This window comes from Amphibalanus amphitrite, unplaced genomic scaffold, assembly GCF_019059575.1.
Source record: "Amphibalanus amphitrite isolate SeventyFive unplaced genomic scaffold, NRLGWU_Aamphi_draft 001494F_arrow, whole genome shotgun sequence".
NCBI lineage: Eukaryota > Metazoa > Arthropoda > Thecostraca > Balanomorpha > Balanidae > Amphibalanus > Amphibalanus amphitrite.
In genome coordinates, this window is record NW_024882987.1 from 84,531 (window position 1) to 105,620 (window position 21,090).

The window sequence follows — 21,090 nt, forward strand, 5'->3', positions numbered from 1 at the left end:
GGAAACTCGAGGCGAGCCTTTCTTCGAATAAACGGCCACCGGGAAGCCTGCCTCTTTTATATGCACAGTTTCGATCACACTGTCCGGATGGGGATAGCGGAACTCATGGACCAACTCTACCGGAACATTATCCTTATTTGTATTTTGTAGGTATAACACAAACATTTCCGATACTTATTTGTATTTTGTACACATACGGTACCGTGCCTACATAAAGCATCTGCATTGCGTAGGTAGGGTATGGTACATCATGTCTCAAGGGTCTCAACTCTCAAGTCTGCCCAGGTTGGCGGGGACGGCTCTTTGTGATCTGTGCCTGTATCTAATTTTGGCATCAATCTATGCAGAGCGGCAGGTCTGCGTCGGAGCGCCCGGCACGCGTGTAAGCACCACTAAGACGTGCTGCAATGCCAGTCCGGCCCGGTGTGTAATGTCCGGTACGACCAGAGCCGAGGGGCATATGCCGCGCACCTGTGATTCGTTACCGGATTATCGCAGCAGACTAATCGTAACAGCGATGCAGAAAAAACATGTTTTGTTCTTCGAATAGATCGGTACCTGATGAGTAATTCAATGCAAATTGTAAACAAATTATACAACCATCCCTTATCCGGCTGAAAATGGCGACCAAGCACGTTGTTTATCAAAATCAAGCATGTAGACTGCAGATGCGTATAATATGCTAACTGTGACAAACTCACTCAAACTTTCTCCTCGATGGCAGAGCGAGAGCGAAACGAACACAACACCTTGACGTAGACGGAAACAGAAACAGAGACAGATGACTGATACAAACCGATATGACCCCAGTAGGCCGTTGGATGGGTTACCGTCGCCCGTAGTGGCGTTTTCACAAATCACAGCCGCCAATTTCTGGGGGGTAACCGGACCCATTAAACAACAGCGTTCCGAAAAGAAAAGATAGTATTGCTCGTGAGGAGAGGAAGCCGATGGTATCTAACTCGAAAACCTTACGTCATTGGTTGACAATCCAGATCACCTCAATGACCCACAACTCGGCCAATTAGGACCCACTAGAACTTCTTGAAGAGAGGTTTTGCTGGGATACTTTGAGATCCTGAGTTCGAATTTCGATTTAGATGCATGCATATTGCATAAGTAATGAATATAATGTAGCAAAACTTCTTTACACGGCCGGGCAAAACTTCTTTACAAGAACAACTCGATACTCTACACACTCAGAGGGCCGTGAAGATAACAACTTTCCCTCGATTAAAGTTTTCATTTAGTGACATTTTTCATTTAGTTTTCATTGCGTTTGTTGCATTGTTTGTCATTTACATCAAACTTATAATCACAACAGCATATCGAAAACATTAGCTTTCAGACAGAAACATTCAATGAAAGTGACCGAATGACTCCACGACTATCACATAAAACGCCGACGTGACTTGGACGTGACCCGATGTGTGAACTGACCATATGCGACTAAACGAAAGTCATCACTAATAACGACCAAACACACACAGAGCTCGTTCAACAAAAGGATATAGGACTCCGTTCAACTTTCGGTCGATGACTCGATCTCCTCGCGCAGCAGCCGGTCGGCCTGGGCGCGCTGTTTGAGCGAGCCCAGTTTGGCGGAGAAGCGGCCGTTCTTGCCGGCGCCTTTGCCGTCCATGAGCTCACAGAGCCGGGGTCCGAGCCGTTCGACCAGCGCCGGCGGGCCGGAGAGCAGCAGCGAGCCGGGCGCGCCGTCCGCGCCGCCCACGGTCACCAGCACCGGCACTGTGCCGTCACCCACGGCCGACACCACGGCCGACATGAACTCCGCGTCACCGTGCGGCTGGTGCACCGAGAGGAACCGCTCGCCGGGGCGCCAGAACCGCTCGGCCTCGGCGTCAGCCAGCTGACGGAGCACGTCCCGCGCCGCCCGCTGGCCGGCCTTCATCGTGCGCTGCCACTTGTCCAGCACGGTGGCGTAGTCGCCGGGGCCGCACTTCAGCGTGAGGTTCAGCTGTGTCTCGCGCCGCGCCGACTCGGCCACGTAGTCGAGCAGTCGCTGGCCGGCCAGGAATGAGACGTTGGTGCGGCCCTTCTTGCCGCGCTCTGCTGATAGAAGCTTCACCGCCTGCAGGTGCGCCAGGTTGCTGACGTGGGTGCCACAGCACATGTTGTCATCCACGCCGGCGATGGATACGATGCGCACCGCACCGACGTGGTCGTCGGGAAGGCCACGCGCGCGGACCCCGTTCAGAGCCGCGTCCCCTGCCTGGTGGACGCTGACGGTGACGGGGCGAGCCTCCCGGATCAGCTGGTTGGCGCGCTCCTCCGCCTTCACCAACTGCTCGGCCGTCAGCTGAGCACTGTCCAGCTCGATGGTGCAGAATGATGCCTCGCGCAGCGCCCAGGAGGTGGTGGTGCACCCATACAGCTGGTCCAGCACGGCAGTAATCAGGTGCTGCGCCGAGTGCTGCTGCATGTGGTCCCAGCGGCGCGCCCAGTCCACGGCTACGTGCACGCGCTCACCAACGGCCAGTGGTCCCTCGAGGAGGTGAACGGGCTCCGCGCCCCGTCGCAGCACACGAAGCACGGGCTGGCCGCCGATGGTTCCGCGATCGTCTGGCTGACCGCCGCCCTCCGGGAACAATACAGTGTCTGCCAGCACCACCTCATGGCACTGCACCCGGGTTGGTCGGCCATCAACTGGCAGCTTGTGCTCGGCCGCACAGCAGCTCACCACGTCAGTATCCAACTCTTGAGCATAGCTGTCGGTCTGGTAAGTTAACACCATTCTCCCTGTCCCTGTGGGTCAGATAAGTATTTGACGTGAAAGGGACAACCTTTCATAGGCAATGGTAAAAAGGGTCACATATACAGTTTGCTAGTGGAGGGTCTAGGTAATATTGAATGGTGAATGCAGAACTTGAACTGGCTTATTCTATCAAATAAAAGCAAAATTTAGCTGCGAGAGGCCAGAGGGAGAGCTTAGAGGGAGAGGAGAGGAAGAGGGAAGGGGAGGGATAGGGAGTTTTTAGTTGTAGAATCAGAAAGCCATAAAAATCTTTAATGTTTCAAACTATAGGTACAAGAGTTCGGTATAATACTGATACACATGACAGACCAAGACTGGCATCTGTGTTTTTCATTACCACCAAGATTCCTAAGCTAATAATTTTATATCTCCTTGGCTTGCACTGTGACAGTGAATCGCGTGCACAAAGAAACCCACTGAATATAAAGAACTGAAGAAACCATACCAAACACCTTGGCCACGGTAAGGTGTGAGAGAACTGTAACGCATACGGCATACAGGGTATATTGTGCGTATTGTGCGGCATACGCGCAGCATGCATCATGATGATTATTATCCCCGCGTTCGATGTCTCTCGGACGACGAAGATTCTACGCCGTTCGGCCAATCACGATTCATAACCGCAGCCGAGCCCCCGCTGACCTAGAACGTGATTGGCCAAACGACGAAGAATCTTCGTCGTCTGAGAGACATCGAACACAAGGTATGTCACAGTAGCGTTGTTTTTGCCGTAGGTCATTGCTACCAAATCGCTGCCACATTTCGCCATGCTTGCATGTTGCATGCAGCCGCTTGCTTGTACATGCAGCATGATTGCAGAGCAGACAAATTGCAGATTTGACTTGTTAGTTGGCGTGGTTGGGTATGCGGTATGACTGGTGTTTTTATGTTATTCATATTGATTGTTGACGATGTGGCTTATTTTACCTGTAGGCGCTCTCTTGGGAGGGGCATGGAATCCAGAATAGCGTCAGCCTTGCTTTTTCCCAGACTTTCCATTTCAGCTCGTATTTGTCTGTATTGATGTTTACCAAAGCTATAGAACTCCGTTTATTCCGATATTTACAGCTCCATAGGCATAGACAACTTGTCAGGAACTAAAACTTTGAAACGAAACTAATTAGGTAGTCATACCTAAATGACAAGTCAGTTGGGCAAACTAGACCTTTGGAATCAAAATATGGAGGCATCAAAAGATTGATTCCTTATGACCATATTTGGGCATAAATGCAGATCATTTCTAACTTACCAATCACATAAAAATAAGAGAGTGTTTCAAGAAGGAGCATGCCTGATCTTGAACAGAAATGCTGGAACTATCTCCTAAGTCCTAAGCAAAATAATATTGCTCATATCATAACAATTTGAATTCTATAGGTAGTGAAAGGCAATCAAGTAATTGATTCACTTTAAACAGATAATCATAATATTGATTCCCCATCAGCTGGCTAATCATTATTTTGATTCACAGGTAATGTTAATAGATAGGCAACAATGACTTGCAGGAATACATCATTTATCTTGCTACTATGCTCATTTAGTGGTATCCTCAGCACCACAATAGATACCTATAGCATTGTTGTAGTTAACCTTCACTACATTTGATAACATTTCACAATTTTTAAATGTCAAGAATTCAAAAACTGAAGCAACAGGTAAAAACCATACAATAAATATAAAAGCACTACAACAATGATGATAAGGGGTTTGAAAATTTCATTTTGCCATTTCACACAAATACTAATTGTTAAGTATGCGATTCATGATACAAAAATAACATACAGTGTGATTTCCTCAAAACAGCTTTTACGTGATGGACAGTGGCTCTGACTTTTTCCCATTCACAAGGCCAAAGGGACAATTTCTTAGTTTTGAGGTAACACTTTTTGGAAAGCTACCACATTTTTCTACCTTTTTAAAGAAAAAACTCACCGTCATGGGCCTTGTTACCGACGAAACCGGTCCGTGGTGCTACCGGTCCGAGCGGCGGCCACGCCCCAGACAACTGTTACTTTTTACTTGTTTGTGTTTTTACTCTGCGCTTTTACTCGGCGCTAGAGGCACTTCTAATGACTTTTGCTTTCGTTTCCTGACCTGTATACTGTGCTTTCGCTTTCACCCGTCGGTTAAAAGCCGGCGGCTGTGCGTGTGATAGCAGTGCAACGACGGGACCCGAACGAGGCGCACGGTGAGCGCCTCAGTCCCTGTGCTCGTAGTACCTCGACGGGACCGAAAGAGGCGCACAGTGTCGCGCCTCAGTCCCTGTGCTCCTGGTCGTTCGGCGAAGGGGTGCGGCTGCGGCGCACCCACGAATTCTCGACGGTGTGCTGCCACCCCGACGCACCGGTATCGGCCGGATATTCGTTTTTCTTCTCAAGCTATTTCTACATTTATCGGCAAGTGATTTGATTTCGGCCCTTTATAATAAACTCTTATCTAAAACTCTTCTACGAACATTGTTACCGGCATAGTGCGACTGTGTCGGGAACAAATTGGTCCTCCGGGCCGGATACTATCGAACTAGTGTTCGGAACAGTGTACAACGAACTGCAGTGATGAGCACGCGGTCGGAGAGGCGAGCAACAAGCAAGGCCGAAACCCGCAGCGAGGCGGAGTGTTCGGCAACGTCATCGGCATCGCGTATCAACGAACTGCGAATCAAGACCGAACTCGCCAGGCTCAAGGTAGCCCAGGTGGAGAGAGCCGCCACCGCTCAGGCGGCTGCCCAGGTTCAGGCTGCCCGGGACGAGGCCGAGCTGAATGAGCTGGAGCTCAGGCTCGAGGAGGAAGCACTGGAGCATGACGGGGAGAGCAGAGCGCCCTCCCAGTTCCAGTCGGCGCTCCTTCGTCAGGGAGCCTCAGCGGTCGCGCCGAGCCCGCCCAGTGACGTCACTAGAGAGCGGACACTTGGCTGGATCGAGCAGCTCTCCGACAGGCCGCGGTCGGACGACCGACCAGCGAGACATCACACGGATTCGGCGCTCCCGAAGCTCAAGCTCGACCAGTTCAGCGGCTCGCCGCTGGAATGGCCCCGCTGGAGCTCACTCTTCAGAGCGCTGGTGCACAACCACCGGGGCCTGACCGACACGGAGAGGCTGGCTCACTTACAGTCGTGTCTGACCGGTGAGGCCCGAGAGGCGGTCAGCGGTCTGCTCTGCGATGCAGACATGTACACCGAGGCGCTCAGTGAGCTGGAGCGTCAGTTCGGCAACCCCGGCCACGTCGTTCGTGCTGCCATGAACCGACTGCTGACCGTGCCACCGACGAAAGACAACGATCTCAGCTCACTACGATCCCTATCGACGGCCCTGCACAGCGCAGTGATGGTGCTGAGCTCACTCAGCTACGACGCCGACCTAGCAGCGACTGCGAACCTCCAGCAGGTCGTGGCCAAGCTGCCCCGTGCCCTGTCATGGCGCTGGGGAGAGCACGCCATGACCCTTCGACCGGCCGCCCCGACTCTGGTCGACCTGGATAGGTGGCTCAGAAGGCACGTCGACGCCGGCCGATTGGTCGCTGCAGAAGAGGACGTCAGTCCGACGAAACACGGCAAGCCCGTCTCAGCCCCTGCCACTCGCCCCCGGCGCAACGTGCTGACAGTGACGGCCAAGTCTGCACGGCAGCAGGCCGCACAGCCAACAAATCCGTGTGAGCAGTGCAGTGGCCCACACACGGTGGTTAAGTGCCCCCAATTTGCGACCAACTCGACCGACAAAAGAGCTGAACTAGTGAGGGACAAGGGTCTGTGCTGGGTGTGCCTTCAGCGCGGACATCGAGCGCGTGACTGCCCCGACAGAACACCGTGTGATGCTGTCCCGGACTGCAAGGCGCGACACCACTCGCTCCTCCATGGCGCCCCTCGCCTGTTCAAGCCACGCCCAGCGACAACACCAGCCTACGATGCCGACAAAAACTACGTCGGCGCCACCAATGGACAGACCAGTACCAGCGTGCTGCTCCAGATTCTGCCGGTGATCGTCCGCGGTCCCGGCGGCGAGCGGATTGTGAACGCCCTCCTCGATCTCGGCAGCCAGGTGTCGCTGATGACTGAGCAGCTGGCGGCTGACCTGGGACTGAGTGGACCAGACGAGCCACTGTGTTTGGGCACGGTGGCAGGCAGCTCCATGCAAGCTTCGAAACGCATCGAGCTACGAATCCAGCCACGTGACGGCGCCAGAGAGTATGTAATTCAAGGTGTCCGTACTACGCCCAAGATAAACGTAGCCGGTTCCGCATTGAACTGGCCAAAGACTAAATCAAAGTGGCCTCATTTGGCAGACCTCAATCTGGCCCCGGTTTCTTCAGAGCCGGTCAGAGTGCTCATCGGTGCAGACGCCATGGACCTTATTATGCCACTGACAGTGCGCCGAGGACCCGCCGAAGCCCCATGGGCCGTTCACACTCTGCTCGGCTGGGTTGTGACCGGGAAGCTCCCGGAGAGTGTCTTGGGCGGCAGCGCGCAACACGTTACCACATTGACAATCACGGAAGATGCTAGCCTGCACGAAAGGTTAAGCAGCTGGTGGTCCACCGAATCATTCGGCACGAAATACGCATCGGCCCCGAAACGCTGTAAGCAGGACGAGGCGGCGATACAGCTACTCGAAAGCACCACGAAGCGGGCCGGCGGACGATATGAAACTGGCCTGCTGTGGATGTCGGCAGACGTACGCCTCTCCGGGAATTTCAGCGGTGCCCTGTCCAGGCTTCGGTCTATCGAACGCAAGCTGGACCGCAACCCTGCACTGGCAGATGCCTACGAATTGACCATCAGCGAGTACATTCGAAAGGGCTATGCCCGAAAGCTGCTACCAGCCGAGCTGGCCGTGCAGCACGAGCGGGAGTGGTACCTCCCACACCACGCCGTTACAAGCCCAAACAAACCGGGGAAAATACGCGTAGTGTTTGACGCTGCTGCTCGCTTCAACGGAGCGTCTCTTAACGACCATCTGCTGACGGGGCCGGACCTGACGAACAACCTAGTCGGCATCCTCATGCGCTTTCGCCAGCGTCCAGTCGCCCTCACCGCCGACATAGAGGCGATGTTCCATCAGGTACGCGTCCGGCCAGCCGATCAGCCTGCCCTGCGGTTCCTGTGGCGCGGCTTTGACCGAGAGAGGCCACCAGACGTGTACCAGATGCAGGTCCTGGTCTTCGGAGCGGCGGCATCACCCTGTTCAGCAACATACGCACTGCAGAAGTGCGCCGACGACCATCGAGACGAATACCCGGCCGCCGCTACCGCCGTGCACACCCGTTTCTATGTGGACGACTACCTGGACTCATTCGAAGATGATGAAAGGGCGGCTGCAATGCAGGCTGCTCTCAGCAAGCTGCTAAAAACTGGTGGCTTCATTCTCAAGAAATGGACCAGCTCGTCACCAGCAGCACTAAAGGCAGTCCCCGCTGCAGACTGCAGCGGCGACACACGTGACCTCGACCTGGACGGGTCACAGTACGAACGAACGCTGGGTGTCAGGTGGAACGTTTCAGCCGACATGTTCACCTTCAAGTCAGCCGATAGTGACACTCCAGTGACGAAGCGCGGCATTCTGAGCGCAGTGTCGTCCATCTTTGACCCACTGGGAATGCTAGCGCCCTGGACCCTCCGCGCCAAAACACTGCTGCAGAACATCTGGAGAAGCGGCTGTCAGTGGGACGATCCACTCACAGACCGTCAGCTCACTAATGCATGGAGAGCATGGGCCGGTGAACGGGCGCAGCTGCACCAGTTCCAACTCAGCCGGTGCTACCGAGACGGCCGTGAACCGCCAGTCAACTGTCAGCTCCACCTGTTCAGTGACGCCTCTGAGCTTGCATTCGGAGTAGTCGCCTATTTCCGACTCCAGTACCAAGACGGCAGAATCAGTACGGCGTTCGTGATAGCCAAAAATCGAGTCGCCCCGCTTCGTCAGCTCAGTATCCCGCGGCTGGAGCTGCAGGCCGCCGTGATGGCTGTGCGGATAGCAGAGTGCGTGCGGCGGGAGCATGACATCACGATCGACTCGTGCCACTTCTGGTCAGACTCACAAACGGTCTTGCAATGGATAAAGAGCGAAAGTCGAACATTCAAGACGTTTGTAGCGAACCGTGTCGCCGAAATACAAGACACCTCCCTCCCAGAGGCCTGGCGTCACTGCCCGGGAGTCATCAACCCGGCGGACGTGTGCTCGCGCGGCTGTGACATACCAGCCCTGCTGGCAGATGACCGCTGGCTGAGCGGACCACCGTTCCTCAGCCGCCCTCCTAGCGAATGGCCGGCTGACGTGGCTGGCGACCAGGAGGGCCGGGCTGACCCCGCCGATCAAGAACGACGCGCAGACGTCAGCGTCAATGTCATCGCGACAACTCCACAACTGGTGCCGCCGGCGAAGTTCTCATCGTGGCTGCGACTGCGGCGCACCACCGCCTGGATGCTACGCTTCGTGCAGAATTGCCGGACACCAAACTCGGAACGGGCTACGGGAGCGCTGACGGCCGCCGAGCTGCAGGCAGCCGAGACGCTGTGCATTCAGCAGGTGCAACAGGAAGCTTTTCCCGACGAGCTGGCTGCGCTGAAAACGGGCCGGCAGCTCCCGCGAGGCAGCAAGCTCATCACTCTCCGACCGTTCCTGGACAGCAGTGGAGTGATCAGGGTGGGCGGCCGACTACGTCACGCCGACTCTCTGACTCATACCGCTCGACATCAAGCCATCCTGCCGTCACGTCATGACGTCACAAGGCTCATCGTCTCCGACTACCATGGTCGTATGGCCCACGTCGGCACAGAACATGTGCTGAGTCGTCTGCGAGAGGCCTACTGGATTCTGCGCGGCAGAGCGGCGGTGAAGGCGTACGCCTTCTCATGCCCTGTCTGTAAACAGCGCCGCGCTGTACCCCGCCCACCTGTCATGGCCGACCTGCCGGAAGCCCGTGTGACGTCACACTGTCCGCCGTTCACTCAGGTCGGAGTGGACTACTTCGGTCCCTTAACCGTGACCAAGCTCCGCCGTCACGAAAAACGCTACGGGTGTCTGTTTACCTGTATGGCCACGAGAGCAGTGCACATCGAAATCGCCCACTCTCTCGATACGGACTCGCTGCTGATGTGCCTGAGGCGGATGATCGCGAGACGCGGACACCCAAAGGTCATCCACTCAGACAACGGCACAAACATGCGCGGTGGTGACAGGGAGCTCAGAAACTCCATCCGGCAGTGGAACCAGCTGCAGATAGCTGACGAGCTGTCACAGCGGCAGATCGAGTGGAGATTCATCCCACCGGCGTCACCCCACTTCGGCGGCGCGTGGGAGCGGCTCGTCCGATCAGTGAAAACTGTCCTTCGGTCCGTCGTGGGCCAGCAGGTACTCACTGATGAAACTCTGCAGACGTTCATGGCCGAGGTGGAGGCGCTGCTGAACAGCCGCCCACTAACCCACGTCAGCAGCGAACCGGACGACCTGGAGGCGCTGACTCCGAACCACCTGCTGCTGGGACGAGCTAGCCCCAATCTGCCGCCGGGCGTCTTCTCCGAGACCGATCTGTCGTCTCGGAAACGATGGCGACACGGGCAGCGACTCGCCGACGAGTTTTGGCGCCGCTGGCGCCGCGAGTACCTGCCCACCCTGACGGCCCGGCGGAAATGGACGACAGAGGAGGGGAACCTCAAACCCGGCGAGCTGGTTCTCGTGGCTGAGGATAACGCTCCTCGCGGCATGTGGGCTCTGGCCCGCGTATTGCGGCCGATCGTCGGCACAGACGGCCGTGTGCGCGCTGCGGTCGTCAAGACCGCTTGCGGGGAGCTGACCAGACCCGTTACTCGCCTATGCGTTCTGGAGCGATCAAAATAATCCATGCATAGCAGCAACATGCGTTCCATGTACCTGTAAATATGTATATAGTCGTTTCGCCGGTGTTCCTATTGAGATTTCGCTGGCAAAATCTGGGCCGGCTATGTTACCGACGAAACCGGTCCGTGGTGCTACCGGTCCGAGCGGCGGCCACGCCCCAGACAACTGTTACTTTTTACTTGTTTGTGTTTTTACTCTGCGCTTTTACTCGGCGCTAGAGGCACTTCTAATGACTTTTGCTTTCGTTTCCTGACCTGTATACTGTGCTTTCGCTTTCACCCGTCCGTTAAAAGCCGGCGGCTGTGCGTGTGATAGCAGTGCAACGACGGGACCCGAACGAGGCGCACGGTGAGCGCCTCAGTCCCTGTGCTCGTAGTACCTCGACGGGACCGAAAGAGGCGCACAGTGTCGCGCCTCAGTCCCTGTGCTCCTGGTCGTTCGGCGAAGGGGTGCGGCTGCGGCGCACCCACGAATTCTCGACGGTGTGCTGCCACCCCGACGCACCGGTATCGGCCGGATATTCGTTTTTCTTCTCAAGCTATTTCTACATTTATCGGCAAGTGATTTGATTTCGGCCCTTTATAATAAACTCTTATCTAAAACTCTTCTACGAACATTGTTACCGGCATAGTGCGACTGTGTCGGGAACAGGCCTTTTTTCAACCGTAACGATACATTTGAAGTCAAAATGTACCCAAATGAATCAAAAAATTGATTCCATGCCCATATTTGGTCATGGCTCCTCCCACCAGAATCAAATTATTGATGCCTCCATATTTTGATTCCAAAAGTCTAGTTTGCCCAACTGAAGTAGGCACTAATAAGCTGAAGCACATCATGGCATGCCATTTTTTTAAATTTAGTTCGAATGTTTCAATGGACGGATTGACAGAGCTGAGGCCCACGCTGAGCAGAGCTTGTTGCATAGACCCCGACTCCTACCGCCTGATCGCGCAATTCATGATGAATTCCGGGTAATGGGAGAATTTAGATGCCAAAGTTTAACGTGCCCTTCAAAGCCGGGCACGGCATCCCACTCAAATGACTTCAACTGGCTGCGGATGCTCCCCAACTGCAGACCATCCCCGTCAGGAGTCTCAAATATCGAGCGCCTGAGCGACTCGAACCTGGGCTCAAGTCTCACTAACGGGAGTCCGGTGCTCTACCAACTGAGCTATGGGACAGGCAATAGATCAAGATCAATGAATATGTGCAATGCGGAAGCCAGTGGGTTTCTGACAGATACCAAAATCACCAAAGCTCTTATATTGATGTCATTTCCAAGTTTCAATTAGTATTAGGTATACTGCATATCATGGAGATCATATGTCAATTTTCCCAGCTTACTTTAACTTCTCTTAATACTTTCATAGCTGGATAGGTTATAATCAAGGATTGCTTGCAGTGTTTTTTATTGTGAATACTAATAAAACTCTTACTCAGTCTTGTTGTTATTAATATGTCTTGATTTTTTGCTAGCTGGATGGATTTGCTCTTTCCTAAGTACCTACCTAATTTTTTGTTAGATTAATGTCATGCCTGTGTTTTTAACTCTGCTTCTGTTCTTGCACTCTGTTCACACTTCACTTAGTGTAAGGTGTTAGGGGGAGGTGTTAAATAGCTTATTTTTGCCAATTTTCTTTTCTGTCCTAATATTGGAATACCTGCTGGTGATTAATGATATGAAAACTGTCCCATTTTTCAGTATGATATAAAGAAGAGTTGTTAATTCACTGCCATAGCCACGGCTATATTGAACTCTTAACTTAAAACCTTGATTGATTTTGAAGACTAGAGGTCACCAAGTGAGAATTAGGTGAGTACACACTACACAGCTCATCATTGAGCTTACTCATTAGTCTTTGACTTCCCACCCACTGAATTATATTGCTCAGTTACACCTTTCTTCTTATGGAGGGGGGTCAACAAGAGGGATTCAAGTGAGAACCTAGCTCATCAGTGCTAGGAGGAGACTGCAGGGGGAGGGTGGAACTACCAAGGGGCTAGGACCTCCTCCCTGTGACCTCCTGTGACCTCCTTGGTGTCAAGGAGTATCATTACCTTGCCATATTTCTGTGCCAATTCTCAAATACCATGGATCAAGAGGTTGTTAATGTTCCATTGATATGCATGGTGATGTTGCCAATACTTCAAGTGATCATGCTTGATTGCAAACTTTCTGGCATTTCAAGCAAGTTTCAGCTGTTTTACCTGTGCTGACAGTCTGAACTCTCGAGTTACGCCGACTCGCGGTAAATAGGCGTCAGAGTAGCACGCGGCCCGCGGAAAATAGGCGTGAAGAGTAGTGTCTTTCAACAGTACAGTGTGCGGTCTTGTGGTATATAAGTTGTCGAGAGTTGCGCCACCCCCGGTAAATAGGTGTTAGTAGCGCCGACTGCAGGTAAAAAGCTGTCGAAAGTAGCGCCACCCATGGTAAAAAGTGCCAGCCAGGTACGAGCCGATTTGTGCGTGTTAAATGTTGAGTGGCGCTCGACTCGATGGAGCGGTCCCGGTCAGTACACACGGCCGATCCCTCCCTGCTGGGGTCAGAGGTCATGTAGCTGCGGGCTGTAGGGCTCATATAGTGCTGGATCGCCTCAGTGACTTGAAGGAAAAAGACGTGATCACGAACAGTCTGGCTACCGATTGAGTGGGGGAAAAGTTTGGAAAAAAGCACAGGCATGATGCCCTCAAAACGTCCTGCTCTGCACCTGCTGATTAGCTGTTCCCGCCAACCGCGGATTATTCCCGTCGGCCGTCGGAGGAGGTCTCCATATAACCGAAGGTTTGTGTTCATTAGTTAAAAACACTGCTGGTTAAAACTTTTTCTATTGAAAACAAACATGAGTTCCCGGACAATGTTGCATATGAGGACCCAGAGCCAGTGTGACCAAATTGGTTTAGCGTTAGGGGGAGGATGTATAAAAAAGTCGTACGAGGATGTCACTATTTTCAAAAAAACTCGTCTTCAGCCTCATTTTAGGTGCAGTTTTTACAGATAATGTGGAAAAAACTATACCTGACATCAAGTTCTGGTGGAAAGTAAAAAAAAAAATATTGTCATTAAAGATGTAAAAAAACGACATTGCAAGCGACTGCGAGACAGTACGAGTATGACGGTGCGAATCGTACATTGGAACATTTTCACTCTTTATTCCTACTAGGTATGCTTTCACGACAAAAACGTCGTGAGGATGTAATTTTAAAATTTCTGAGGATGTCATTATACTTTTCATTGGGGGTGACTTTCCCCGCAACATCACCAATTTGGCCACACTGGCCAGAGCGACTCAAACCGGAGCCCTCTCGATCACATCGACGGGAAAGCGACGCTCTACCGACCGAGTTGGGGGGACGAACAAACCTGAAAAGTGCCACGTCCTGAAACCTCCCAATGAACTGCTGTGCTGTATGGAAAATCCCTCTTTCCTTCTACCTGTCTCAACTATTGCTGATGATCCACATCCCCTAAATACCTGCCAAAAATTCGTATGAATTAAATCCGGTAGCTGAGGCGGTGCATGCGGACCTGCTCAGCTCATGGATTGGGAGCAACTGATTGCCACCTAAAGTGGCAATATCAGACGATGACGGTGACTGATATCATTGGCAGGTGCCGCCATGACGTCCCAGCTGGGCCGGCTGATCCCGCAGCTGCGGATCCCCGTGCAGCCGAAATACCGTCCCCTGAGGAACGTGGAGGGCTCGTACGGCCGTCTGAAGAACCTGCGCTCCACCGTCACAGCACTGGTCCGGGACGAACGGGTCGAGATGCAGTACATTCGGCTGGACGAGGCTCGCGGATACGCCGAGCGGGTGAGTGAGCCGCACCGTCGGACCACCGCCCGGACCAGACCGGACCGGACCGTCGTGCATCCTTTATGTGCCCGACATGTCATAGGAATTAATATGATCACTTAGTTTTTGGTAAACAAATTAATTTTTTTTTTTCGAAAGTTATTCTAAGTATGGGATTCAAACCACATAACTTTTGACACTTTTTCGAGTACTTTCGTAGTTCAGTGGAGGATGGGGCCTGGGGGGGGGGGGAGGGGCACAGCATAGTTCATCAGCATATTGTGTTTTGAAAATACCTCAGAAGGGCACAGGTCAGCATTTACCCCAATTTTTAAGTGGAAAGCTCGATGCATGCAAAAACTATGTGCTAGATATCAGGCTAGCATGGGATCGGAGTGATCGGACCGCCCCGGCTGACACCTTGCGGTGAATATCGGTATCTGGTCAACAGTCGCGTCTGGCCAGGATCAAAGCTGCTTCATTAGGACTTTCAAGGCGATCAACGTTGTCGGTGATTTTCTCAACTTCTATTTTGAAGTGTCCTTATTGTGGTCTGCAGTTGCTATAGTCTGTTCCACTTAACTTCAGCATTCACTCCAAGATAGCTGTTCGATAATGCACGAGCGAGAATAGTTATTAGTAAAAATCGAACACACCAGACAGGGAATTTCAAGTGATTTCAAGTGCCGCCAAAGTGCGGGAGGTGCCACTGAGACCCGTGGCGCAATGTCTGTCATCTTTGGCTCTTTAGAACCGTTGCTTTTCCTGCGGCTCTGGCTACTGCACTAGCCGACTTTTAATTTTTAGGACAGATGGTGAGCTCCAATCCAAATGTCTCTTATGCTCCCCCATGTACAAAACCACTCCATGTAAAAAGCCGTTCGTCACAGAGGACTGAGTATATTATGGAAACACCAGACGCGACCAAGTGTACAACGCAGGGAGGGCGGCTGCAGTTACAATCGTTCAGTCGGAGAAGATATAACGCACAATACTTATACAGGTCCAAGAACAACGAACACCTGACGAACATCACCAAGCATCATTCCTCATCACTGTCGCTGTCGGAGCTCGAATCCTGCAATGACGCGACTGGACACGACCACAGGATCGATGTCCTCCAGCATGCCGTCAGCACGCCAGTATGCCTCCAGTTGCTGCACATGGCGGCAGCAGTTACGCCACATGTCCGTTGTGGTGGCGTCCCGGCTTTCGAGCAGCAGCACCGCTGCTTTCATCGTGTCCAAAGTGACCTTTTTTCCGTCCAAATACATAGCGTGCACCATTCTTCTTAGCGCACATTGCTCAAAGTCGTCCAGGTACTCGCGTCGCATCCTTTTCGGTCGCTTGCGGACTGGAGACTGGCATCCGTATGTCTCCGCCTCTTTTTTCACCGCTTGGACAGACGAGATTGACACTACAGTAGCCAAACTTGTCTCTTGTGCTACATTGATACTTGCAGCGGCTCTCTCATCACCTTGCTTGAGGTGTTCATCTTTCTTATTAGTAAAATATTTGTAGACATTGTAAATTGTTTGCCTGGTTTGTGCACCAAGTGGCTTTCCTTGCCGAAGTTTTGAAAACATTTAACAGTAGCTGTATCAACACGATAATATTTTGAATTACCCTTTATAAAAAGTAATGTTATTAAATACGTTTTAAATAAAAAATCAGGATCACCTGATATTTTACGGACTTATCTGGGCTACCAATGACCAAGGCCAAATATACCAAATTGACACCAAAGCAAGGCCATATATAGGAGGTAGCGACACTGAGCGATTTGTTTACAGCCAGTTTCGGACCCAGTGACGCAAATGTGTCGTCACGGGACAAAACAATATGGCCACCTCTAATGAGAATTAAGTGCAAGAAGTTCCCGGATGTAGCCAGCACTGACGTCACCGGGTCCGAAACCAATGACATCAGTACTGGACCTATGGCGAAGCAAAGTAGTGACACCCCCCTGCACCAAAGTGACTTGTCCGTCAGAATTTCGCCGCAGCTTTGGCTGGCTGCAGCTCTTCTCGATTTTCTTAAGTAGCTGTAATGTCGCGTGCTTGATGAGCCACGCATCTTGGAGTGAATGTTGAAGTTAAGTGGAACAATAGGGCCTTGAGTGGAACAGACTATAGTATGTCCAGTATGTCCTTCCGTATTAAAAACCGAGAGGTATGATTGAAGAGCTTTGGGCAAACTATATCGATACAATTAATTGATCGCACTTACCTAACAGCAGCTCACTGCAGGATCAGACTCAGTTCGTGTCCATCATCATCATGCACATGCTGATTGTTGATGGCGCCATATGTATGCTTCAATTTCAACGGATAATGTTCTGCTTCTGTATTTGTGGGAAATCGCATGGTATACCACATGTGTGATTGTGTGACGCGGTCTCGGAGGTGCTTATTTGACACTGTACCGTTGTGGCTGCGTTTTCAGCTGATACATGACGCCGTATTGCACGGAGACCGGGACACGCACACCATGGATATGGCCAACTTTTGGCTGACAGAGAAACAGCTCATCCACAAACTTTTCAAGGTAATCACCGCGCACTGTGTCCCGGCAGCCACTCTTGCGAGGCAGCCCGGACAACATTGAGGCTCCATGTTACATTAATGCCTGAGTGAAAAAAATGAGGCCTCTCGCTCATTTCCTTAGATTATGAATCGTAGTAGAATAAATATCGTCGAAGTTACTAAGTTCAGCGGCATATGGTTCGAAATAAAGTGCCAGTTTGTTTTCGTTCAATGGTCATTATTTTGGGGAAGGGCATGTGGAGAAAATTCGCCTGTAAACCAGTTGGTATAGCCATTAGGTCGCCGATCGCAATGTGTTGATAAGAGAGGATAAGTATGTGGCAATTACCACCACCGTAGTTTTACATGAATTCACAAATTGCCTGTCAGTTCTGCCGTGTAAAATAGATTCCGTGTCGTATACCTATTATTAACGTTGAATATTCGTCAGCAAGACGCAGTTAACTTTGCAGTATTTAACCTCTATCGGCATAGTACAGGGTGTCCAGAAAAAAAAGATACTACGGAAATTAAGTCGCATTCATTAACGCACGTGCCGATTTTGTTCCAAATTCATGTGCTTATAGTGCAAGATTAAGCAAAACTCATGAGCACTGTAATGCGTCGTTGGAAAGTTGTCTGCTTGCCCTCCGAGATGGTCAACATGACCATCAGTCACCTGCAGACTGTGCTAGTGCTGGAGCTGATCCGCCGTAAGGCCGCTCACATTGAGTATCTGCTTTGAGGAGCTGCCGCAACTAACCAAAGAGTTTACATGCCATGTGGCACCTGCTGTCTGTTTTGCCATATTTTGGCGAATACAAGCATGTGCCATTTTAAAATGTAAGGTGTTTATTTTCGGAATTACAGCAAAAAATAATAGTATCCGTTTTTTCTGGACACCCTGTACCTATCCGTCGTGTCGCTGCCAGCCCTGACTGCGTTGTGTCGGCGACTGTTGCAGGTGCTGGCCCCTCGGTACGCCGAGCACCGGTCCAGCTTCACCAGCCTCTACAAGCTGCCGCCGGCCTATCGGGAAAACGACAAGGGCGCGCCCAGGGGTGTGCTCGAGCTCAAAGGTGCGTACATCAGGCCCCTCCCTCCGCAACAGTGAATGATAAGGAGGCGATGTAACGACGTTCCGGGTCCCGCTTGATACTTTTGAATGAATTATAGGTATACGTTGTGAGGAAGTTATAGGCATAAGTTAGTCCGATTGAATGGTTACGGGCTATGGGTTCGGATGCCTCCTGTCCAGAGCGTGTGCCAGTACCATAGACCAACCACTCAGAATACAATACACCGGCATGAATTTAGACCGAACTTCTAGCACATTAGATGGCGACACGGTCCTCCTGGTTCTAGTGCGGCCCTCTCCCGCCAGTTGCCAGCTGGTGTGATCTAAGTATGCGGGCCGAATAGTTCAGTGTTCTAAAATTGGATATTGGTTGGGTGTGCCGATGAAGAAGAAAAATCCTAGGATGAGAAAAAGTAAATAACTGAATTATTTTTGCAAAATGGTGTAATGCCAATTTTTATGCCAACTGATAAACCAGGATTTCATGTCAGGATCTTGACAGGGTGTGGAACAAAAGGAAGTGGGTGCATCAACAGCTGTCAAGTGACGTGTGAACTGGCTGTTGGGAATACATGAAACTTTTCAGAGATGAAGTAAAGTCGGTCATTCATATTTTAGGGATGAAAATATTCTCCCCATTGGGTGTGATTTGCCACCAAAAAGTCTGAAAAATGGAACACTGGAATAGTTTTATATATGTCTTCACTCGTCCTGGCTATCACCGAGCCTATTACAGAGACAGGTGTCTTATAGATCATATAGTAGATAGATACACAGATAAAATCTTAACGACATTGATTTCTTTAGACATCGTAATCAATATTGAAATTTCATAATTGCCTTTTACGTATAAATCTGCCTTTTATTAGTCTCTTTGGGTGTTATCGACGTGATAAATAAATTCACCTGTTCACTGATCATCTTTCAATCAACCTGAATGTTACTGGAGGAAACAGACTTACGGGGCTAGTATGTTCCGTCCGTCCTATTTCTCCGACACAGTGGACAGAGGGGGAAGCTGCATATTTCGAAAACATAGTGTGTCCTGTCCGTAGGCAACCCGTTCCCGCCGCTTCGAGACGGCTCCACAGACAGGAAGCACCTCCTGCACAACGTGCTTCTGGACGAGGCGCGCCGCCAGTACCGGCACAAGAAGTACCAGCGGCTGGCGGCCGAGGCGCGTGCTGCACTGGCCGACTCCAGCGCCGAGTCCCCGCGGAGGCCATCAGGGGACTAGTGAGACGGGCCCGCCGACGCTAGTGGGGTGATTCAAGTGCAAGACTATACACTGTTTTCATTGTCATGATTTGCAAAATATATGCTGTAGATATTCGCTAGTTTGTGAGAAGTTTTCATAAATGATAAAAACAATTGTCAACCGCATTTCAACGCGAGACTGTGCAGCAGAGATTCCAACGTCCGGCTCGTAAGAACTTCATGCAGTCATGACTTTCAAGAGGCGCCTTTAAACGGCGTTTGCCAAGTTTGAACAACTCTGCCTACTTCGTGACTCAGGCGCATGACAATTTATGGTCAGTCCACACACTGATTAGTGATTACCGCATCGGTATCGAAATCGACTGGGAAAGTTTGCCGCATCTCTTTGCTGTGAATGATCGTGGACTTGGGGGAAGGCGTGCATGGATGGTATGAGTCCTGAGTAGTGTGTTGTGGTTGAGAATGGATTCCAGAAAACGTTTGTAATGAATAAAGATGTGAGAGCGGAGACCGTCTGGCGTGTCAGTGTGAAGGTGCGGGATCGTATGTGGTTGCGGCGAGTGGGAAGGCGTATGGGCGGTTGTCTATATACTCTGTGTGAGCGTGCGTATATCGTGGTGACTGTAAAGGCGTATATCGTGAATGGCTATATGGGCGTGAGAGCGGGTATTGTGAGAGCGTGAAAGCGGATGTAGTGACTAGTGAGTAAAAGCGTGAGACTCTGATATTGTGTGAAGGTGTGGGAACGTATGCCGTATGAATGAAAGACGTAAAGAGTGTGTAAGGTGTTGTGAGAAACTTTGTCCCTCCGACACGGCCAGACCGTGGCTGCACCACCGGACCGGCGGACCGCGCGGCGACCGCACCGCACCCCACCGGCTGATGGGCCCGGCGCGCCCTCTAATCTGCCGACGGCCGGGGGCGGAATGCGGCGGCCCCGCGCACAAACAACCGCAGGGGAGGATGCGGCGTGGTGGGAACCGAGAGCCGGCGCAGGAGCGTGACCAGCAGCAGGTCGACAGACCCGAGCTCCTCCGACGGCGCAGCGGACCACACCGGACCTCCTGACGCCGCCCCTGCGACATCCATCTCCGCCATCTACCTGGCCGACCGACTCCCACTGTTCGGCGCCGCCTGCCGCCGGAGGGCAACAAACAACCCCACCACGATAGGGGCAGGCCGGCGGCCGGCGAGGTCATTGCCACGGCGAGTCGGTGACCGCTTCTACTACGGTGTCCTGAGTTCTGTGGCTGTTCTGTTCTGCTCTGTTCTGTTCTGCTCTGTCCTGTTCTGCCCTGCCATGTTCTGTGCGCTCTGTCCTGCGGGACTAGCCGTGCGTGCCGCGCCCGAGGCAAATGCCAACCGCCGGAGGCGCGGTATATAAGCTGAGTCCCGCAGTGATCCCCCTCTCTCTTCGCGCTCCTCGGGAGCTACGTGTTGGAGTCGACTGCCCGTGCGCGTTGTGCGTCCCTCATACCTACGCACTGCAGCCATGTAAGTACTAAGTAGAAGGGTGCGGCCCTTATTGGGGCTTTGTATATAGCCGTGACCAGTGTAATAATGTGTGCGCATGTAAATAATTACCTTGAAAACTTGCACAGTCTGTTGTGGGACAAATGGTGGGGGAGAGAATGAACGGCGAACTGAACTGAACGGCACCGAACTTGGCAAACGTAACATAGAGCAGCTCGGAAGCTCAAACAAACGCTACCTTTTAAACGACACAGTTAACTTCGGCACGCCACGCTACCAATAGTAATCCCAACCGTAGCAATGATAGAAATAAGGAACGTAACAACTTATAGAGAGAAAAAATAGTTTCACAGTGGTGGCAGCGGTGGGATTACAAAAAAAAAATAGCCACAC

General features: G+C 51.9%; 2 protein-coding genes across 14 annotated transcripts; one reads left to right on the forward strand and one right to left on the reverse strand.

The window, feature by feature from the left end:
- Positions 1–164: 164 nt before the first annotated feature.
- LOC122373430 (alanyl-tRNA editing protein Aarsd1-A-like) lies at positions 165–4,968 on the reverse strand. 6 transcript variants are annotated; one of them, XM_043351480.1, is made up of 2 exons: positions 4,709–4,968; positions 165–2,766 (listed from the first exon to the last, which is right to left on the reverse strand). In XM_043351480.1, the coding sequence occupies exon 2, from the start codon at positions 2,753–2,755 to the stop codon at positions 1,523–1,525; it is 1,233 nt and encodes a 410-aa protein (XP_043207415.1). In that variant the 5' UTR covers positions 2,756–2,766; positions 4,709–4,968; the 3' UTR covers positions 165–1,522. The 6 variants fall into 6 exon arrangements, with proteins under 6 accessions (XP_043207415.1, XP_043207412.1, XP_043207414.1 ...); XM_043351477.1 differs by lacking the exon at positions 4,709–4,968 and adding an exon at positions 3,275–3,312; XM_043351479.1 differs by lacking the exon at positions 4,709–4,968 and adding an exon at positions 3,222–3,296.
- LOC122373429 (39S ribosomal protein L17, mitochondrial-like) lies at positions 3,520–20,820 on the forward strand. 8 transcript variants are annotated; one of them, XM_043351470.1, is made up of 6 exons: positions 3,520–3,645; positions 12,311–12,421; positions 14,219–14,421; positions 16,849–16,950; positions 17,893–18,007; positions 19,062–20,820. In XM_043351470.1, the coding sequence occupies exons 3-6, from the start codon at positions 14,227–14,229 to the stop codon at positions 19,241–19,243; spliced, it is 594 nt and encodes a 197-aa protein (XP_043207405.1). In that variant the 5' UTR covers positions 3,520–3,645; positions 12,311–12,421; positions 14,219–14,226; the 3' UTR covers positions 19,244–20,820. The 8 variants fall into 8 exon arrangements, 7 of the variants coding, with proteins under 7 accessions (XP_043207405.1, XP_043207402.1, XP_043207409.1 ...); XM_043351467.1 differs by having other exon boundaries at positions 3,531–3,620; XM_043351474.1 differs by having other exon boundaries at positions 3,556–3,574.
- Positions 20,821–21,090: the final 270 nt, after the last annotated feature.

Coding starts and splice junctions, on each gene's coding strand:
- LOC122373430 (XM_043351475.1), bottom strand. CDS start 3,272: ATGCCGTATGCGTTACAGTTCTCTCACACCTTACCGTGGCCAAGGTGT. Junction 2,767..3,193: donor TCTTCAGTTCTTTATATTCA/GTGGGTTTCTTT, acceptor TCTGACCCACAG/GGACAGGGAGAATGGTGTTA.
- LOC122373429 (XM_043351470.1), top strand. CDS start 14,227: ATGACGTCCCAGCTGGGCCGGCTGATCCCGCAGCTGCGGATCCCCGTG. Junction 14,422..16,848: donor CTCGCGGATACGCCGAGCGG/GTGAGTGAGCCG, acceptor CTGCGTTTTCAG/CTGATACATGACGCCGTATT. Junction 18,008..19,061: donor GGGTGTGCTCGAGCTCAAAG/GTGCGTACATCA, acceptor TCCTGTCCGTAG/GCAACCCGTTCCCGCCGCTT.